Here is a 22,022-nt window from a genome sequence, read left to right as displayed (position 1 = left end):
GCACTAACATTCTAACAAGATTAAGAAAATTCAACATAAATAAAAGGCACAAATCATTATTGTTGTCAGCACTTTGGGGTTTTTTATACGCAGCACCTGGAGTACTGTACATATTTATAAACATAGCTGGCTCAACTTTCTGGAAACTGTTCAGCGTCTGCATAAACAAAACAATTTGATTAGTAAGAAAATTAATTATAAATGTTCCAGAATATATTATTTTATATACTAAAATGCTATAGCGCCTATAGGAATGGAATTCTTAAGCTGCTCGTGTATTACATTCAGGATAATTTGTCCATGTATGCTTAAGAAAATTATGTTGGGATTGAGATAATTTGGCAGAGCTTGTGACATATTCAATCTAGGCAATAATTACCTTGTCCTCCAACTGAATTATTCACCCATTGCTTGGCCATACAGCTTTATGTTCTGGGAAAACAATTCTCAACTGCTTTCTTCATGGAGGTATGTCTTGTTACACACATATACACAGAAAGATAAGCTAAATTTATATACACAAAGTTAACACACACCCAAACAGGCCAATGGTGGGTTTCAAAAATGTTCACTATTGGTTTGGTAAGCTGGCTACGTGGTGGGGGATGTGACTGAGTGGGTGTGGCCAGCATGATGTCAGTCATGTGCACTCAGTCACATGACACCCCCCAACAAGCCATGCCCAGAGGAAAAGGTAGGGGAAAAAATTAAATTTCTACCTACCTACCCCTGCCCCCATTTCTCCTTCTGGCAGAGTCTGCCAGTTTTGTCGCGTCTCTCAGCCGTTGTGTGCAGGGAAAAACCTTGCACAGTAAAAACTTCTTGTGAGTGCAAGGGAATTAACAACTTCTCTTGGGAAGTTTTTCTTTACTGTGCAAGGTTTTTCTCAGCACACAATGGCTGAGAGACACTTGCAATGGGGCGCAATTTGGGGGTGGCAGGTGGTGGAGCGAGATTGCCCTCTCCAGAAGCAACTTCCAAGATTGCTTCTGGAGGGGGAAGTTGGGCAGCATTTCTCCACCCTCCCTGAGTTCCTGCAGCCTTTGAGTCTGCAGCATCTCCCAGTACAGTAAATAAAAATTTCTAGTGAGTGCAAGGCAATTAACAACAACTCACACTCACGAAAAGTTTTTCTTTACTGTGCGAGGGCCAGGAGTTGTTCCAAGGCTGCAGGCTCTGAGGCTCCGAGGCTGCAGGTGCCCGGGGAAGCTCCAGGGGGGGGGGGGGATGCTGCCCGACTTCCCCCTCAAGAAGTAACCTCCAAAGTTTTCAAGCTTGTCTGGTGAGGCTTTTTTTATAGCTGCAGCTGTAGGATTACTGGAAAAACAAAAACCACAGAAAAGGCAAAAACATACTGGGTATAAAAATCATGCCAAGATGGCCTGCTATTATAAATCAGAAACAACAAAGCAGGGATACCTAAAGCAAATATTTGAACATTGAAAAAAATTATCCTGATTCAAATATCATTGAATAACAATTAGCAGATCAAAAGGGATTAATTACCAGAACTAAAATATTTAGGAATGCAGAACTGAAATTGATTCAGAAAAATTGTGAAAATGGAAGGTAAGGAACAATAGTAGAATAGTAGAAGTAACTCAGTTAACAATCGGAAATATAAAGGAAACAGCTTATATGAACTATAGAAACGATAATTTGGAAGAATTACAAGAGAACCAGTATAGGCCAGCAGTGAAAGTGCATTTAAGTACTGAATATTTTTAACTTTTCAACAGATGCAGTAGTATGTTTTTTTCTCACTCCTTGATTAGAAAAGGACATTTTTGTATGTGAACCACAGAATAATTCAAGTGTAGTTCTATTGGCTACATTATATGCAGTTTCCAATTCTTATAACTATAAAATTATAAATATAATTTTAACAATATTAAAATTTGTAAGAATCTCTGCCATACAAGATAATTTGATAGTCGAAGTATGTACCGGTAGTCAAGAAAAAAAAGACAAGTGAATTCAATCATGAAAAAGGTAACTGACTTTTAATGCTGACATTATTCTTAAAATAAAAAACATCTCCTGTTATCATGAGACTAAAACAGATTTAAATGATCCAAATTAGATTCTCAAAAGAAGATAAGAACTAAGAAATAATAAACTGTATCTCAGTTGGACTGAGTTCAGGGCAAAACCAGTTTAGTGTATGCTTCCCTTGGAAGATTATATCTAAATTATTGAACAGTTCGAAAGTTGTAGACATGGAATTACTATTCCTCTACGATGACTGAAATGTTTCTTGGTCCATCTGGCCCTTTCATTTCACATTTTATTAAACAAATCAATAGATGAGAACCTGGATGTGTCAAAGTAACTATTTTGTAAGAACTATTCTAGTTCTTAACAACTGAAATGTGTCCATGGATTCAAGATTAGGGATCCTTATAACAGAGCTATTGTTATTAAATAATAATTGTATTATTCAGAATACTATTTTTTTCCTTTTAAAAAGGCTGAGTGATGTGGAGTCTGCGTCTCCAAAGCCCCAAGATAATAAAACAGGCTTACTAAGATCCAGGGTGGGAGCTCAGACTGGTGAGCCTCCTGCACTTTACTTCCTAATAAAAAAACAGTCATGCAAAGAAAACACAAAAGAATGTTGTTTACTTCCACCTTTTAGTCTTTATTTTGGCTTATATTGAGATGGGGTGGGGTACAGTGAACAGTGGTGGGATTCACTTACCTTCGCTACTGGTTTGCAAATGTGACTGTGCTCGATTGCGCAAAAGGTTGCGTATTACATTGAGGCAGGGGGGGCGGAACCTCCAGCAGCGACCACTACCGGTTCGCCTGAACTGGTAAGAACCAATTGCATACCAGGGTGAGATATGGATCTGAGGGTGAGGTATGGATTTGGTAATGTATTATTTACAATCATTATTGAAATATTAGTGATTTTAAAAAACCCTAACATGGGGGCTTCGAGGGGAGGGGCTGCCGCCGTCGGGAGCTAAGTAAAGCTCCTGCCAGGACTCTGGTTCGTATATCTTATAAGATCTATAGATATCTCCTCTTTCTGGCAGAAAGGGGCAGGGAGAAGGTCAGTCGTTAGGATCTCTTTGTAATTCATAGCTTTTTTTTGCTGTGAATGGAGAAGAGGTTCAACATTAGCTGAGCCTTTACTCCGGCCAGTTTTCCGCGCTGCTTTTTTTTGCAGCCTAGGCAGATTGCCTCCCCCCCAGGACAAAACTAAGCTATTTAAAAGCCAATTCGGGCGGGGAACATTCCCGAGGAACTTTCTCTATTACTATTTAAAATACCAGCTTCAATCTCGCAAAAGGCTCCCTTTCTTCTTTTTTTAACTGCGTCACAAGATGGCGATCTCGTAGCTTTTGTGTTTGATCTGACGCAGCTAGCTGACCCTACCCTCCTGAAGGCTTCTCCGTACTAATTGCTAAAAGATTATCTGAGGGGAGCACAGACTTTGATTTTTGGCTCGCTGGATTGCTTGTCTCTTATTTTTATTCTGGAATGGCTCCCAAACTTAAACAGAAGCGCCTCCTTAATAATATATCTCCAAAAAATGCCATGAAGCCGCTACCCTTGTCTCCTACACCCTCCACGGGAGATTTGCTAACACAAGAATTCCTTCTTAAAACGCTTAATGATTTCAGACAGGAGATTAATCAACTGATTTCGGATTTATCTGATGAATTTGATGCTAAAGTTGCTCAGGCAAAGCAGGATATGATCGGAGTGGTGACAGTCATGACAGATTGTATTGCTGAAACGGAGGACAAATTGGAACTTTTGGAAGAAAGTAACCTTAATCTGATATCAAAAATTCAAACGTTAGAACAGGGAGTTGAATCTGCACAAAAAGAACTTGTCAAATTAAATTATAACAAGTCTGCCTTTGCTATACGTGTTAGAGGGCTGCGTGAAGACCAACAGGAGAATTTGAAACAGACATTCTTTGAGGCTTTCAGCCGCTTGGTGGGAAGTCCGGGACTTGACTTTGATTGGCAGATTCAAAGAATTTACCGCCAGAATTCCTGGGTAGCAAAACAGCGACAGCTTCCGAGGGACATAATAATGTGCTTTACTGCAAGGGAATCTAGAAATGGGATAACGCAGAGGCTCTACGGAAGGAGGTTGAGAGTTGACGGGGACGACTTGATTGTTTTTGAGGAGATACCATTTCAGGTGTTGGGAACAAGGAGACAGTGTGCTTTCTTGACCGAGGAGCTCAGAGACTCTCAGATTTCATATAGATGGGAAGTCCCAGCTGGTATTACAGTTACATTTGGCGACCAAAAACACCGCATTAACTCTGTCTGTGAAGCCCGAAAATTTTATTACGAGACCCTGAAGGCGGGACTTCCTGATTCATCCGGATCTGGGGAGAGACAGGGAGAAGGAGAAGACAAACAGCGAGACACGTGGCTACAAGGTGGAGCGTGTTGCTTTTCTCTTCCGGAAGGGCAGAAGACTAAAGAATAAAGACTAGCGATGTTTTTAAAGCTTTATGATTTCCGTCTGGGATAAAATGGAAAAGTGGCATATCGATGATGAGACATGGAGACTGAAAGAAGCGTTGCTGATTGGGGACATATATTGTACAGGAGTTTTGTTTGAACTCTAACTTTAATTGTGCATGAACTATTCTTTTGGGTGAGGAGAGCGGAAGTTGTGATCTTTTTGAGTTGTGGTTTGGGACGGGCGGAGTTGGGAGGTGCGTGGGAGAGGGAGGGGCAGCGAAAGTTTAGTTAGATTACATGGGGCTAGGGCGTAAGCTGATGTTTGTTTGAGTTGCTATATCAATGTAGGGTTAAGAGGGTTTGGTCGGAGAATCTTCAGGAAGGTGGAGTGAATGTGGGAGGAGCAACGAATGTGGATGGGATATGTGTGTGGATGTGGATGAAGGCAGGGTGGAAGGTTGAAGGTTTGTGTGTGGAGGTGGGTGGGGATAGAGGGGGAGGTGTTGGAGGTGAGGGATGGGAGAAGTATTTGAGTTGATGGTGTTGTGGAAGGGTTTGGATACTTGGATAAAAAAGGAGATGGATTAAAGGTTTGAATAGATAGACAAAGCAAGGAGATTTTTAGTTGGGGAATTCTGACTGATCAACTTACCTGGCTCTAATATAGTTTGAAACCCTGCAAGTAGTAAAATAATCGAAATTTGGAATGAGTCACATTGATTAAGATTTGTAGATAGTGGGAGGCTGTGGTAACGTAGTGGGCTTATGACCCTTTTTGTTTCTTTCTCCTTTTTGTGTGTGAGTGTGGGTGTTTTTTTTTTATTATTTCTTATTTTCTACTATTTTTCCTTTTTCTTTTTGGCTACTTTTATCTTACTTTTTTTAAATTTTAAAGTTAGTTGGCCTTATTATACTTAAATGCTTGTTAAAGAATTATGCCGGGCATGGGACCTGCGAAGCCGTAAGGGGGTTAGGGAGGGGGGATTATAGGGGGGAGGGGGGAGGGTGGAATTACAGTTTCAATCCTTAGAACAATAAGAATTCACTTGTGTACTGCCGTTTTTTTTTTTCTTTTTCTTTTTTTCTTTTTCTACTTTTATTGTAAAAAACAAATTGAATTGTATGGATACACCAAAGTGGGGAGAAGAGGGAAAGAGAAGGGAGAAGTAAAGAGGGAGTGAGAGGGAATGTAAGGAGGGTAAATGGAGGGAGGGGGAGATGTCTGAGGGGGAAGGGAAGTAGAAGAGGGGAATGTTGGAGGGGTGAAAGGAAAGTTGGAGGGGGAGAAGAGAGGGTGTATGGGGGAATGAAGTGTTATGTTGGGGTTTTTTTTTTTTTTTTTCCTTTTTTCTTTGCACAGTATATAAGTGATTGTACAAAATGAAAATGAAAATGAAAAAATGAAATAAAATATTTAAAACAATAAAAAACCCTAACATGGAGCATTGATGTATTTATGAAGCAATGATTTGGTGTAATATTGAAGTTTTTCTCTTTCTGTGTACCTTGGCAGAATCCATGTAAAGTCAAATCTCAATCTTGTCTAATCATCAATGATTTTTATTTTGAATCTTTGGGATCAGAGGCTAAAAATGCTGCAGAAAATATACGGGGTTTTATCTCCCCACTCACAAAGAATCACAAACTTGGAACGGATCCCTCAAATAAATGTCAAATCTTACTAAAACACCTTCTTTGTTTCATCAGAATTCCTGCCTTATGTCCAGAAATAAATACAGGATGGTTAAAAACCTACTTACAAACAATCATCTCTAAGCCTATGGTTGCGTCAGATAAGTGTGTGCATAACATAACTGAAGCCTGTCTTTTTTCCATGTTATAAACAGCTAATACTTATTCTGCAAAGGCTGCGACATTAGAGCAGTGGTAGGATTCTTTTCTTTTTTTTACTACCGGTTCTGTGGGCGTGGCTATGTGGGCATGGTGTGGCTTTGTGGGTGTGGCATGAGAAGGATACTGCAAAATACCTATTCCCTCCCCATTCCTGGAAGAAAGTTACTGCAAAATCCCCATTCACTCCCTGTTCTGACCCCCTCCCCCGGCCTGTGAATAAACCAGAATGCAGCCTTGGCTGTTTGCCACTATTTAATTAATGCGATAACAAATCCCTTGGCTGAGGGCCCAGGCAACTCACGTTCAAGATAATAGGTTGGCAGCAACCCAGAAAGTTCAAAGGAAGTAACACAGATAATTCCACATGACATGGCTAGAATACAGATTTTTTCAATACTAGTTCAAACAGTTGTTTCCTGCAAATGTCCCCTCCCAATCCCTCACTTATAAAGACTCTTGGGAGGTGCCCATCCACAACCACCTGTGCGTAATTATCTTCTATGAGACTGCCTACGGAGTTGATGCTTGCGTTTCTCAGCCCGTCTCAATCGAGCATCAGGGACAAACTGCCTTTGATCTTCCCTACTGCTCCATGCCTCAGGCGCCTCCTGGTGGCCAACCGGCCTCTCTGGTCCCAGCTCTGAGTCTGAACCATGCACGGGATCCTCCACATCTTCCATGGCAGACTCATATGGTTCCTCACTATCCGAGTCCATCAGCAGCTCAACCGGATCCTGCTGGGCCACAACACCTCCTCACCCCACTAACCTGTTTTCCAGCTCCCTTCTCCTGTTCAGGGCAACAAAAGAAGATCAGCTGGGAGGCAGCAGGGTTGGGACCAGCCTATTTGCCAGTTCTCCGAACTACTCTAAATTTCCGCTTCCTGTTCTCCAGAACCTGTCAGAACTGGTTGAATACCACTTTTGCATTAGAGGTAGTCCTCAATTTACAACAGTTTAGTGACCATTCAAAGTTACAACAGCACTGAAACAAGTGACTTATAACTGTTTTTCACACTGACAACCATTGCAGCATTCCCATGGTCGTATGATTAAAATTCAGATGCTTGACAACTGACTCATGTTTATGAGAGCTGCAGCATCTTGGGGTCACAAGATGACCTTCTGCAACTTCTGACAAGCAAAGTCAATGGGGAAGCTGTATGCACTTAACAATTGTGTTAGTAACTTAACAACTGCAGTGATTCATTTAACAACTACGGCAAGAAAAATGGGGCAAAATTCACTTAACAAATGTTTTACTTAGCAACAGGAATTTTCGGCTGAATTGTAGTCGTAAGTCAAGGGCAACCTGAATCTGCCACAGTACTTAAAGCACACAAATCCAGCATGGGCTTTTAGTAAAGCTGACACTAAATTGGCATTTCTTGCTAAAATTAAGCAGTACATATTTCAAGCCTTTGGGATAATTACAATTCAATAATATTTCCTAATTTTTCTCCCTCTATTATCTTTATTAAAGATAGTAAAGAATTATCTTTATTCCCCTCAAAAAGAAGTGGAAATTTTTATTTTCCACAATTATCAGCCAAATCACTAGAACATTAAATCTGCATTTTCCAGAACTACTTATAATGCTTTATTTTCATAGGGATGTTAAAAGTGTGTTGTTTAATGTAGTTCTTTCAAAGTCAGATTTAAGAATTGTTTTCTAAGAACCAAATCTGAAAACTAATATAGGAAAAAATGAACTAATGTAAATTTTACATAAATAGTGAAACCTAGAGTTATTATCTCATTATATTCTTATCTATTACTATTGAGCTTACCATTTCTAACTCCTTCTGTGATTTATAAAGCCTGAAAGGGAATAACATAACAGCATACATATATGCAAATTTGGGAAACCCATCACTTGTTTTCTCAATCTGCAGATACAGCTTTTAAAATATATGTTGGCTAATTTAAAATCACTTGAGAAAGTTGGCTTTTTATCTGTATGTATATTTCCTTTCATCTTACTAGACAAATTTGTCAAATGTATGAAATAGAAACAAGCCCAAAAAACCATCATAAGAAATACTCCCAGAAGCATCATCTCCAGCATTTGAAAATGGAAGATTAAAACTTATATTTAAAAAATTCATATAGAGTCTTTTCCCTTACTTGATCTCTGAATCTAATTCCCTTTAGCTGTAGAAGTAAGAAACTAAACTAAAATCCTTTTCAAGCTGCATATAAGCTTCCTCTTCTATACCTCTTATACAAAGAATAACATTATTGCTTCAAATTATGTTCTGCTTTCAGGAACCATTATCAAGATCCTTCAACACCTGCAACAATCATTTCTGAAAGTCAGGAACATTCCTAAGAAGGAACTGCTTTCTTTGCATAATACTGGCAGTTAGTAACATAGCCCACCTTCATTTCTCTGTAGATTTTCAACAACTGTACAATTCTGTATATTATTCACTATTGCTTCAACAATATATTATTTTTTGGTTATGAAAAAGTGGTTGTGTAAATAAGTTGTCAATGAAATAATCATTTCTTATCCAAGTCATAAGTTTTAATGTACCTGACCATTATTTGGAAATGTTTTCTGCTCCAGAAAATCTTTGACAATTTCTTTCACCATAATACCTTTTTATTTAACTGTTCTCAACACACACACACACCACATTCTCAATTGCTTCACTCTTCTGTGCAGCTTTTCATAATATTGGCAATCATTCACAAGCCTTAGATGTACAATGTTGCTAGGGAACAAATCCCAACTGTGCCTTTAAACCCAGGATTTTAAAAACAAACTTGTCAGGAAAATATTGCTTTTCCATCCATTAAACAGTTCTCTGAGTGAATATGTGTGCACAGTACCTTCATTTATATTTTGCTCTTATTCTACCCAGTGTACAGACTTCATAGCTCTTTTTGAAGTCCTGTCATAGCACAAAGACATTATACCCAAAGAAAAGAAATCGTTCCAACATCATATGGCTCACCTGTACAGGTGAATGAGAGGAAGGATAAATTAATGACTTAAAAGCATCTTTGCTCTTGATTGCCCATCTTTTCTCCCCTTTTCAGAGATCTTAGAGGCAGAAATCTGGGACAATATAAAACAATGATGCCTCTTGATCTGTTCTTTTCTAGCCAAATCCTTACATTCATAGTAAATGTTTACCAGGAGGTATATTTAATGCTACCATACTGCCTAACATTTCTTAGGATGTGGAATTTATTAATGTTTTTTAAAGCAATCCAAAATGCCTAATCAGGAGTAAATATCTGACAGGCCCCCTCATTACGTGTCTTAAGACCTGGCTTCTGGTTGTTTTTATTATCCTTTTTCATTCATCAATTTATATATTGGGTTACTTTTTACGATATATGGTTACTTTTTAAAAATGTTTATTTTTGTTGTAAAATGTCCAGAGTCACATTGTTGAGGTGCACATGAGAGAGATTCTGCAAACCACAATTGGAGAAACTCTTAACTAGATAATAAGCCCGGCCTTCTGAATATTGCATGGGACTGTAACTTTGTCTTGTCATTGTCAGATCAATTTCTGACCATGGTTTAGAAATTGGTTTCTTTGAAACTGGTTCCTTGGAAACTTTCTGATGTCCTCCATCTTGAAGAAAGATGGACCTTCTTAGATTGGTCTGCAATAGATGCATGATGGACCCAACTGGTTTTCAGATGGTTATTTGGAAATTTTCCTGAGTCTTTGGAGGACAGTTCACCAGAAACCGTAGTTGCTTCTACAAATGGAGAAGTGTCCGTTGTGTTGTATAGGACTGCATATGAACAGTGGCTAATCACATTGAGCCTCTTGGTTTTCTAATGACTCAAGGGAAATAGAGTAGCCAGAAGAGATGCTTAGATTACTAGAGAAAGATGAAAAATAAGTCCGTTTAAACATGACTGTGCCCACATTACAGTCTATATAGTAATGAGGATTGCAGCATATAATTAAGATTAAGATTAGATTAAGATTTAATTTATTTGTATGCCACCCTTCTCCGGGAGGGACTCAGGGTGGCGAACAACTCAAAAGGGGAAAGGGGATACAAACACAATACACGTAATTAAGATACACAATAGTCATACAGCCATACAAGTCAAGAGGGGAGGGGAACTCATCAACCCCAGGCCTGCCGGCACAGCCAGGTTTTGACGGCTTTCCGGAAGGCCTGGAGAGGGGTGAGGGGCCGAATCTCCGCGGGGAGTTCATTCCAAAGGGCCAGAGCTGCAACAAAGAAGGCCCTCCCCCGGGTGGTAGCCAGATGGCATTGGCTGGTAGACGGAACCCGGAGGAGGCTGACCCTGGTCTGTGGGAGGTAATTGGCAGCAGGCGGTCTCTCAAGTACCCAGGTCCAAGGGCTTTATAAGTTACGATTATTATTTTACTATGATTATCAGTGTCCAATGACCCTTTTGAAAGCAACCCAGAGTCTCATGGAGATTAAAGGATAAGATGAATATATGATAAGAGTTGCTATCATGAATACATTAGACATCTGATGGATAAAATCATTCAGATTCAATAGTCAGGTAGATCTATATTCTATAGTCATGACTGTTGAGAAAGCAGACATAGGACCTTGAGGATGTTACTGTTCTCAACTTAAGCCCTTGCCCCTCCTAGTTGGTTAAGGCCTCCTAGGTGGTAACAAATGGCTGGGCTGAAACAGTGATGCATTTATTCTGGACTGAGTGGACTATCCCATCTGCATTGAATAAGACAATGATACATTCCATCCAAATGAAGCCATCACTGGAACTGACAGTGTGGGATAATTTAGAACCAATTTCCAACTTTCCATTTTGTGTGCAACATTAAAGATAAGGTGCAGCCTGGAGGAAGCTGATTATTTGAAGCCGTTTTGGTAAAGCCTTCAGCCTGAATTTAGCTCCGGTTGTACTTATTCGGCAGGACCAGAATAGGGGTGTCATGACATTCCTGGTTCTGCTTGATATTTCAGAAGCATTCAGCTCTAAAAAGGGAGGCAGGATAAAAATAAAATCAAAGCATCCTTCTAGAATCTAGACCCTTGTTGAGAGTTAGGAGCAAGGAGCACTGTACTATAGTGATTCTCTTTCTGGAGCTGGTTTCAACTGGTGTTGATAGGGAGTGATGTAATGCAAAGTTCTTGCAATATAGAATTCCACAGAGCGTGACACTTTCCTTATGTACTCCAATTCAACATCTACATGAAGCAAGTGGGTGAGGTCACCCATTGGCATGAGTGTTAAGCATCACCAATATGCAAATGGTACTTGAGTTTTAGATCTTGAGCCCTGGTTGGGCAGGGAATGCAATGGAGCTCCTGTCTTGATGCCTGGAGGCTGTGAAGCTTTTGGGGAAAGAAATGAGCTTGAGTTCAACTCAAGCTGCACTGATTACTAGTGGGCTTTCAGATGCAATTTATGGCTTAGAATTTGAATACGTATAGGACTGACTTTCCCCTGGCAGTAAGATTTACTAGAGTTGGCTCACTCCGGGTCACAGCTATAAAGCATTGTCATTTTGTGGAAATTAGGAGATGTATCTTTTCAGCAGCTGCACTTTTCCTGTGGTACAGTATTCGCCCTGACGTTCATATAATACCTATTCTGGATTTTTATGTAAAGCTGTAAAAATATGGCTTCCAGCAGTCTCTGGGGCAGGATGGGATGATATGCTGCATGTATGCACATGCATGATTGCTCATGTTATTGTTTCAGTGCATGCTTATATAATAGCCAATCAAATAAGACACAATTTATATATTTGGCACAGATATTTCTTATCTTTTTAATTCTTAGCTGTGCAATTACAATGGACTGTCAGAATAACCTTGAGAGAGAGGAGGGAGGGCCACAGCCTAGATCAGGGGTGTTAAACTCGTGGCCCCACGTGCCAGATGCATCACACACTGGCCACGCCCACTCCATTTTAGTGAAGGGGGAAATTCACAATACATGACGTGATGACAACATGATGCTGCGAGTTTGACACCCCTAGCCTAAACAATGATCTGATAAGATAAATCTGAGTATAAAAGTGGAGGTGGATAAAGCAGCTCAGAGTTGACCCTCCCTAATTCTTTTGAACGTAAAGACAGAGGAAAGGAGAAGCACAAGATTCTGTAACTGAAACTACAGTAAAAGTAGTATTTGTATTTATGGTTTTGGTTTCTCAGTTTGGGCTATCTTGAAGTTCTGACAGCAGCTGATTTAACCAATATCTTGCCCAAATTAATTTGAAATCTGAAATGTCCCTTCTCCACTCTGTTTATTAGCAGCTTGCTAAATTGACACTGTGTTAGCAGAACTATAAAAAGATCCTGCTTGGCTTCTCTATTGTTAGTTCTTTTTCAACAGACTCAGCTTCTTACAAGTCTACCTTGGATACAAGAGCCCAATTACTTTTTCTCATTCTTATGAAAAACTTGTGCAAGACACTGGTAGCATAGGAGGTGGGGAACATTTTCAATGAAACTGATTGAAAGTTTCATGTATCAGTTGATTCCAGGTAGCAGTTGATTCCCTCTCTTTCTGTATATTGGATGAACTGTGAAGATTTTTTTTTCAGCTTTTAGTTTTAGGAAAATGTATTGTGTGTAAATTATTCTATTTTGGTCTCATTTTACAGTATTGGCATTTGATTTTGGCATTTGAGCTATTCACTGTATTGAACAGTATGCTACCTTGAAGGAGTATTTTGGGGTCAAAAAGCAATGTAAAATTACCCCAATAAAATGCATCAATATATAATTAATCAAAATTGATAGCATTCTCTCTTTAATATCAAAATTACTCATTTGTTTTCTTCAATTTTATATAATTTCCAGAATGTCAGAAAGGAGCAGACATAGACACCACAAAAATGTGTTTATGAAAATGAAATTGTCATAGCAACAAGAATGAACTCAAAAATATTTTAAAAATAGCAAATTAACAGGAACCATTTATGCAAAATATTTTTTTTACAAATACACTTAAATACTTTTTCCCTGTATGCAAAAAATAAAGGACAGCCACATTGTAAATTTAAATTATTTTAAAAATCATTTAAGATCAATTCGAGGCATGTGATTCTATTGGATAAATAAATAATTTCTTATATTCATTTTAAAGAATTTTATGCTGTTATGCATAGTATCTTGGTCAATTATTGCAACTTTCAGCCTAGAGCTGCAATTCACAATTATTGTTATATTTTGTTTGTAAACTTCCAAGAAAAGCTCTTATTTTTTACAGTTATAAAATATTATTGAACTGCCAGGTGCAAGGAAAAGGATGACTCAGCCAGCTAGTCAGAATGGTGTGTTTATTGCTACTTGCCTATTAACAGGAATCTTGCCAGATTCATACACTGACTAGAGAAACTACTAGGTAAATACTACAAACTTTAGGGAGGATATGCTTTCCTTCGCTTCCCCAGCAATTCCAGGCTAGTCAGACTCCTAACTTATCCACTCACTTCAGTTCCAGATTCCACCACATGAATCATCTATCAGATTCAGTTGAAATGTAATTTATACTTGTTACTTTTAAATAATCATTAATAACTGTAAGTTATCATAAACATGAGTTTTTTTATACAAATAAATTATTCCTGAGAGATTTTAACACCATTACGAATACAATTTTGCAATTACTAATTACATGCCATCTACTGTATTACCAGCTTGAAAAAAAATCCTCTACTTTTAGTAATAATTGCATTGCAGTAAATATTTTGTAATCAACAGATAAAAATTGTACAAATAATTTGCAGAACTAAGCTCAAGATGTATTTTTAATAAAGCTATCATACCAGAATTTTAATTAGCAACTTAAAAATTCTTGGTAGAAGGATAAAAATATTCACATTCATATAAATATTTTGAACCATATTAGCAAAAGATTATTTTTGAAGACAGGTTTGATCAGTCTAATAAAAACACAGGTAGGAAGCGTGGTTCACTGCTCTTTTGCTATGATGACAGGTTAATATTAACATCTGAACTCTAAACAAATTAATCCAAATCTCAGAAATGCCTACATAAATTTCACACATGATGAGGATGGCTGTTAATTAAAAAATTCTAACAGCTTCCATAAAATTGAGAGAAGTATTCCAACAGTGTAAATGAAACATTTACTATTCATGGGGAAAAAAAATGACTTCAAAAACTGAACTAATTCATCATTTGTGTTAATAATAATTTGCTGAACAAGATGGTTTGGTTTGGTTCACCAATCACATTAAGTTAAAGGATTGTTCCATACAGAAGCTTAAGGCTGCTTATCTCTCCTGCAAAAACTCATTGGAAATGAAACTGGCTTAAGAAATTGCTATCTGGCTTTTAATCTTTTTAGCTCTGGCAAGCATGTATTTACACTTATAGACTGGCAAATTCAAAAACTCTGGCTAGGAGCTTTATTTGGACAATGATTACCAAGACCACAGCTTCTTCACTCCTAATATCCATGCTAGGGAAATTCCTACTGCTCCTTTCTATAGTTAAGTCTTTGAGGACATGTAGTTTCTATTGATGGATCTTTTAAGTGAGGCATCCCTCAATTAATTCCCTCTTGCATTTGGTACTTTGAACTTGTTAGTCCCATCCAATGTGTCTGCCAGTGAACTGGTAATGTTTTTCCTGTTGGACTATGTAATGATATGCGAGAAAGACCTTGGGAGATTGGGCAAAGATACGCAACCAAGACAGCAGTTAGATAAAAGATAGCACAGTCACAACTGGACAGTGGGTGGTCCCAGAGACTCAGAAGATACCTTTTCCACTTTCCTGTGTTGTAAATGAAACGGGAGAGAATTGAAATCATTTGAAAGATTTTGTCAATATGGCTTTACAATAAAGTAGAAGTAGCTCACCTGATCACAATTCTTAGTTGGTTTATCCCATGAAATCAACATCAATTTTGCAAGTTTCCTACTATCTTCAAAGAAAGGAATTTCAGGAATGGCCAACATCTAGCAGCACAACTTGGGACTCAGCCAATGATCTTGCATTCCCATGAGTGAATAGTGCGGGTGAATGAGAGAAAATGTGTTCAATAGGTATGCAAAATATGAACTAAGACTTTGAGGCTGCTTATCTCTTTTATAATTGTATTATGGCTTAATATTGTCACCATCCCTGAAATACAAAGATTTTAGGAGCAACGCTCAAAGCCTGGCATCATTTTTTACTTGATTCCAAATTTGCTTCCCTCCACCTCTTATTTGAGGCCTGCAAAGTAGTGGATAAAGAAAATCAATTTTATATACGTTTCATCGACTCAAAATAATTTTCTTTCTTTGTTAAGTTATAATATTGATATTAAGTTCTACTGAAAAAAGAGTTGCTAGGCCAATTGACTAAAGCAAAGTAAAGCTATGGGTGGGCTTACCTCCAATTATTTTCCTATGGTTTTTGCTGTTAAAATGCTTATTATGGGCCAAGATCCCTGCAGTTTCAGCCTGATCTATTGTTATGCTGCATGCCATCTATGCATACTGAATATTGGTTGCCAATTGGTTTCTGAATGCAATTCAAAGTGCTGTTGATAATTTTAAAAGGCTTGCGTATCTTGACTCCCACCTATAATTGTGGTTCAGCTGTTATACACAGTCTTCCCCCTTCCCACCTTACTAGATTGGCTACTTCCCCTACTGAGCTTTCAGAATACAGTTAAAATTACCTTATTCCATTGGACATATGTCTTTAAAAATGCTGGGTGGCCTTATTATAAAATCCATCAAGAATGTTAAAACATATCTACCATTGCCTTAGAATCTTTGGCCTGTTTCAATAGACACTCTATAGGTGTTTAAGGTTTAGTTGAAATTAAATACAAGTTGTAATTACATGCTGATAACACTTTGGTCTAATCAACAACTTTTAAGCTTCTCTACCCAAGTATATTTTCTGGACATACAATAAATTGGAATAAAACTAATCACCAATTGCATAATAATCTGCCCTCTAAGGAAAACTGGATCAGGATATAGACATTATAAGAAATATTTTGTTAATATGTACATAATTTATTAATATAAGCTATACTAACAATATTAAAACCTGTCAGCATTTCCCCTTCCCTCAGAGACTGAAGCGGAAGCAATCATATGTTCCTGTTTTCCAGTGCTAAATTAATGTTTTAGTAACAATAACTCTGCCTGGAGTACTCTTTGTGTTGGTTGGGGGGATCATAAAGATTTAATAAATAAAATAAAATTGAAACATAGTTATTGCATACTTTCTGTCAAGATTATTTTTGTGTTACTCTATAACAGATTTCTATGACAATATATAAACACTACAATTTACCGTATTTTTCGGAGTATAAGACGAACCTTTTTTCCTCAAAAAAGAGGATGAAAATCTGGATGCATCTTATACTTTGAATACAGCATTTTTGCCTCCCTATCCCTATATCTACCTACCTACACACACACACACACACACACACACACTCCCTACCTACCTACTGTATTTCTCTCTGTCTCCCTCTATCTACCTACATACCTACCTACCTACTTACTCTCTCCCTACCTACCTACTGTATTTCTCTATATATATATACCTCTCCCTACCAACCTACCTACTTTCTCTCTTCCTACCTACTGTATTTCTCTCTCTCTCTCTACCTACTATATTTCTCTCTATTTCTCTCTCTATCCTTCTACCTACCAACCTACCTACTCTCTCTCTCCCTATCTACTGTATTTCTCTCTCTCTATTTCTCTCTATATATACCTACCAACCTACCTACTCACTCTCTCCCTACCTATCTACTGTATTTCTCTCTATCTCTTTCTCTCTCTATCCCTCTGCCTACCTACTTACCTACACTCTCCCACCTACCCACTGTATTTCTCTCTCTATTTCTCTCTCTCTATATCCATTTATTTACCTACCTACCTACATACCTACCTAACTACTTTCTCTCTCCCTACCTACCTACTGTATTTCTCTCTCTTTCCCTCTCTATCCCTCCATCTACTTACCTACTTTTTTAATTTGCCTCTTCAAAACCTTGGTGTGTCTTATACTCTGGTGCGTCTTATACTCCCAAAAATATGGTATTTGTTTGGAATCTCTTAAATATTTGGGATAATAATTCAAGAAAAATATTTTTGTTAGATGTGGATACTGTAAATGACACTAGTAATATCAGTGGTAACAATAATTGAAAATACCTCTGAATATATGGGAAATAATAAATCTTGTGAAAGGAATTTTGCTTCAACCCTTAGTTCAATAGATTTTTAAAAGAATATGTTAATTCCACCTACTGTATATATTTTACACAAATTAATCAACAATTGATAAATCTGTAATAAAGGAAATCAGGATGAAAGAACCCATAATTATCTGTTTTTACTGCCACTCCCAACTAAAAATAGTGGGTTTAATTTTCCAGATTTTCAGTTATACCATTAGGCATATACACTAACTTCTGACTTTCTTTGGAATGAAAATTATTTTGAATATGAACCTCCATGGGTACAATTAGAATATTATTATTTGGCTTCTCTGAAATTCTGACAGGCATTCAGCTGTAATTTATTTGGAAATTAGCTGTATTGAAAACAACAGACACCATAACATATTCCTGGGAATAAGATTTAAATCTGATACACTTCATGAGAAATTGACTGTCTGAAATAATTCCTAGTTATAGATAGTGCAGGAAAAGTTTTCTTCAAAAAATTTAACACCTTTAATTAGCTTATCACTGCTACTACTTTTAAGACTTTGAAATACTATAAAAAGAATACAACCTACCTACAATTGCTGAATGGCAATATTTATTTTCCCAATCTGGATGCTTTGATGCTCTGAATTTTTAAAATTTTGGTTGATTAGTGCCTTTTCAGTTTCATATTGGAAACAGTGGTACCTACAATGTAAGCATCTTTAATATTTCTGAATATTAAATATGACCTAAAATCTTATCTGTTCTCCATACAAATCCTAAAACTAAATAAAGAGAGCACAGTTAATCAAATGAGTCAAAAAACATTATACTTGTCCATTGATTTATTGAAGAAAATGATCCAAAGCTATATATTTATGTATAGCAAAAGGATGTGAACCTCTAGGATCATTGATTCATTTGAAGGAGAAATTACAGTCAGGTGTATCATTGTACCTATTGCAGAATCTGATAATCACGTCTGTGTGTGTGTGTGTGCCTTATAAATAGTCCCTTCATTCAGTAACCATTCAAAATTATGATGGTGCTGAATTAGGGGACTTAGCTCTGCCTTAATGTACAGTCGCCAAAGCACCCCTATGGTGACATTAACAAAATTCAGGTGCTCCTGAATTCACCTACTCTTACAATCAATTACAAGTGTGTTGCAGCAGCTCCCCTGCCTATCTTCCTTCCACAACCCTTCCTGCCAGGTCCCTGCAGGCTTTGAGCCTGCTTCTCAGCCTGCTGGGTCTCACATCCTCCGCCCCAATCTCCATCACAACTCGGTCACCTACGTTGTCATTTGGGAAATAGCCTCTCTGCCACATAGTCTTCCTACATGGAGGCAGTGTGGCACCGTCCCAGAAGTGGGCACTATTTTGGAAGCAGCTGCAATGAATTGTGGCCACTCTGAAATAGCACCTGCTTCCAGGATGCTTCCAAATAGTCTCTATACTATACAGAGAGGCAGAGGGGCAGATCAGTCAGCTCTCCTTCTCAAACGCAGAGCCTTAACTGGTGGATTTGGTAGCTTGGGGCACAAGCTTAGATTTGAATAGCATGGTTTTCTATGATACAATTATGGTACAAGAGGAAAGGGGATGCCCCGGCAGGTATTTCCATTTATGGAAAAGAGTCTGTAATGCAACTCCAGAGGAAACACTACAAAATATTCTTCACAGTAGTTCCTTTGGAATATATGCCATACATCATGGGGATATATGAAGGTAGTCTTAGATTGCACCAACACCTTATCAAGAAGGGACACAAAATCATTTATGCTGATTGGCATGTCAGAAAGTTAAAACTTAATTAAAATATAACAACTATTCAAATGAATTATTATCAACAATGTGCTGGTGTAATATCACACCATGAAAAATAACGTCTGGAGCCAATTCCATGGCAATATCCTTTGGCTTTTAGGATATTTACAGTAGGATTAACAGCATGCTATTTTAACAATGTCAGCATATGTAAAGTTTCTGTCACCCTCAGTGCTGCTCAAGGACACATTACCCAGTTATTTTGTACTCAAGAATTTTGCCAACCACACAGAGTTGCTAGTATTCTCCATAGTATTTCTTCATAATATCACAATTTCTTGTCTGGTTTTTTTTGTTTTTGCAAATAACCTCTAGTTCTATGATTCTATCCTGGCTATACTAACATTACAAGTTTAAATAATTGGAAAATTTAACATTTCTCAAAGGAAAGGCAATACAAAGAGAAATTTCACTCATGAATAGTCAATATAGCTAGAAGAAGAAAATAACTCATCTTTTTGACAGGTTGTCATATCAGATACAGCAAGGAGAAATACAACAGATGGGATTTTTGCTTCTCTGAATCTTCATATCAAGAGGTATAATTCAGCTATGAGAGGACATGGGATTTTTTTTCAATAATCTTATCTCTGATATAACTGACTTCTCATTCTGGATGTTGACTTTTCTCTCTCTAAATATTCCCATTCTAATGGCCATGCTAGAACATTTCCATCTCTTTCCAATTGAGATGGACCTGTTTCATCATGTGAAAGAGTTTTGTATTCCCATTAAATGGAAATTTTGTAGAGAATTGAGGCTTCTATTGAAGAGAACTTGGTGTTCAAAAGGAAAAGCCAATAATCTAATGCAAAAATGTTTTGCCTCATGGTTACAGATCAACCTCAGCGACTTTAAAAGAGAAGGTATATATTATATTATATATGTTCTTGCAATTAAACAAAATATGCTTACACTTCTTTCCCCACCTGAGTTGTTCATGTCCTAACAAGAATGCCAGCACTTGAGTGAGCAAAAGGCATTGTTCGGCTTTTATTTGACTTAATTATTCAAATAAATAATTAGAATTATTTATTCTGAGAAATAAATAGAATTAATTATTCTGAGAACAGACTTCTCCTGGCTCCATTCTAAAACATCACAATGAATTTAGGATAAACAACGCCAAAATCAGTTTACAAAATTCAAAACCCCAGTACTTGGCAACAGTTACTAACTTAAATGAGTACTATTTTTAACAGCAGTTGAAAGAAATTCACACAGGATAAAGATGATTATAGTCCTTAGCTCCAGAACTCTGAATAATCAAATGGAATATAGCTCTACCAACATCAATTAAAAATGCTTTTAGGCTCTGCTTGCATATTTGGTCAACTGCCAAAGAAAAAGACAGTCCTGGACTGTATACACTATATAGTGTATACAGTCCAGGACTGTCTTTTTCTTTCCCCTATACGAAATCCTGCAGGCTCACCACTCTATTCCCTTCAGTGACACTATTATAGAGAACAATTATTAGAGCCGACAAACGTGGTGTTGTGCGGACTTTTCTCTTCTCCCTGCACTAGCCCAGAGGTCTTCAAACTTGACAACTTTAAGACTTGCACTAGCCCAGAGGTCTTCAAACTTGACAACTTTAAGACTTGTGGACTTGAACTCCACAAGTCTTAAAGTTGCCAAGTTTGAAGACTTCTGCACTAGCCTGACAGGAAGCTTGACTCGTTTGGAAGTGAACGCTTATAACAGACCCACTTTCCCACCTCTCAAATAACCGCGCTAAGCGACGGAATCAAGTAGCTGCGAAGGCATCGGCCTAAGTGGCAGCTCCCCGCTAGCCCAAAACGTAAAGGAAGAGACCGACGCAGGACGAAATATCCCGCCCAGCAGCGCCGCCAGGCTACACCTTCGCACCTGTGCGGCTAAGTTGCGCCACGATTACGGAGGAATTCCGCGGGTTTTGGGCACGTCCCGGTTCCCGCCTAGTGTTTCTTGTTTCTTTTTTCCCCTGCAAGTGGAGACCCGCGAGCGCCGCCTGGCGGGCGCTCAATTTTGAAGGGCAAGGGCGGCTTACCTAGTCCAGGTACGAAGGTGTTGAGGAACAAGCACAGGACGGCTACAGGGAACGGCATGTAGGGGATGGCGGCACGCAAGGGTCCCTTCTTCTCGCGTACTTGCACGACCACGCCGCCGGAGGAGGAGGAGGCGGCAGTGGCCGCGGCGGCATTATTTCCTCGAGCGGCACCGCCAGCAGTCGGCCCGGCAGCGTCCCCTTCTTTGGGGCCATGGTCCATGGTTGCCCGCTTCAGCCGGAGCAGCGAGGGAGCGCCTGAGTAGCTGCGCCCCAGAGCGTCTCCGCTCGAGTGAGGCTCTGACCGGGAGTCGGCGTCTGCCTAAGGATAAGGAGGCGCCTGAGCTCAAGTGGAGGGATCTCAAGGCGAGACGCGCCCAAGCGCCCGACTACGCCGCTTGGAGAGACCGCGCTGCGCACGCTCTCGCCTCTTGCCTGTCCTCGCCGCGCGCCGCTTCGCCCGCCCGAAGGCGAACAGTAGATTTATGGCCTCGCTTCTGCCTCTTCTCCTCGGGTCCTGCTTCGCAGGCTGTCTCTCTCCGAGAGAAGGAACTTGCCTTATTCTCACCTGTTGGGTTTCCCACCCCCCCCCGAGTAATTTTTGTAGAAAGTTATTAAGAATCTCTCTTCACCCCCACTAATATTCCGAGAGCGCATGGATAGACATTCCGAGAGCGCAGTAGTTTTAATGGGACAACTTATGCGCCCCACACATACACCTGTGCACCTCCG

At 38.8% G+C, this 22,022-nt stretch overlaps 1 protein-coding gene across 2 annotated transcripts in view; it reads right to left on the bottom strand.

The window, feature by feature from the left end:
* Nucleotides 1-21,648, bottom strand: part of STUM (stum, mechanosensory transduction mediator homolog) — a 43,812-nt gene extending 22,164 nt beyond the window's left edge. The window contains exon 1 of one of the 2 annotated variants that reach the window (XM_014069727.2): nt 21,294-21,648. In XM_014069727.2, the coding sequence (XP_013925202.2) occupies nt 21,294-21,513 (220 nt within the window). In that variant the 5' untranslated portion in view covers nt 21,514-21,648. The remainder of the gene's footprint in view (nt 1-21,293) is intronic. The other variant, XM_087717863.1, reaches the window with a different exon arrangement.
* Nucleotides 21,649-22,022: the final 374 nt, after the last annotated feature.

The sequence above is a fragment of the Thamnophis sirtalis genome, unplaced genomic scaffold, assembly GCF_051295495.1.
Source record: "Thamnophis sirtalis isolate CommonGarterSnake01/CBP01778 unplaced genomic scaffold, rThaSir2_p1.2 scaffold_6, whole genome shotgun sequence".
Taxonomy (NCBI): Eukaryota; Metazoa; Chordata; class Lepidosauria; order Squamata; family Natricidae; genus Thamnophis; species Thamnophis sirtalis.
The sequence above is the reverse complement of the archived record's forward strand: the minus strand, read 5'-3'. Positions and strand labels throughout refer to the sequence as shown.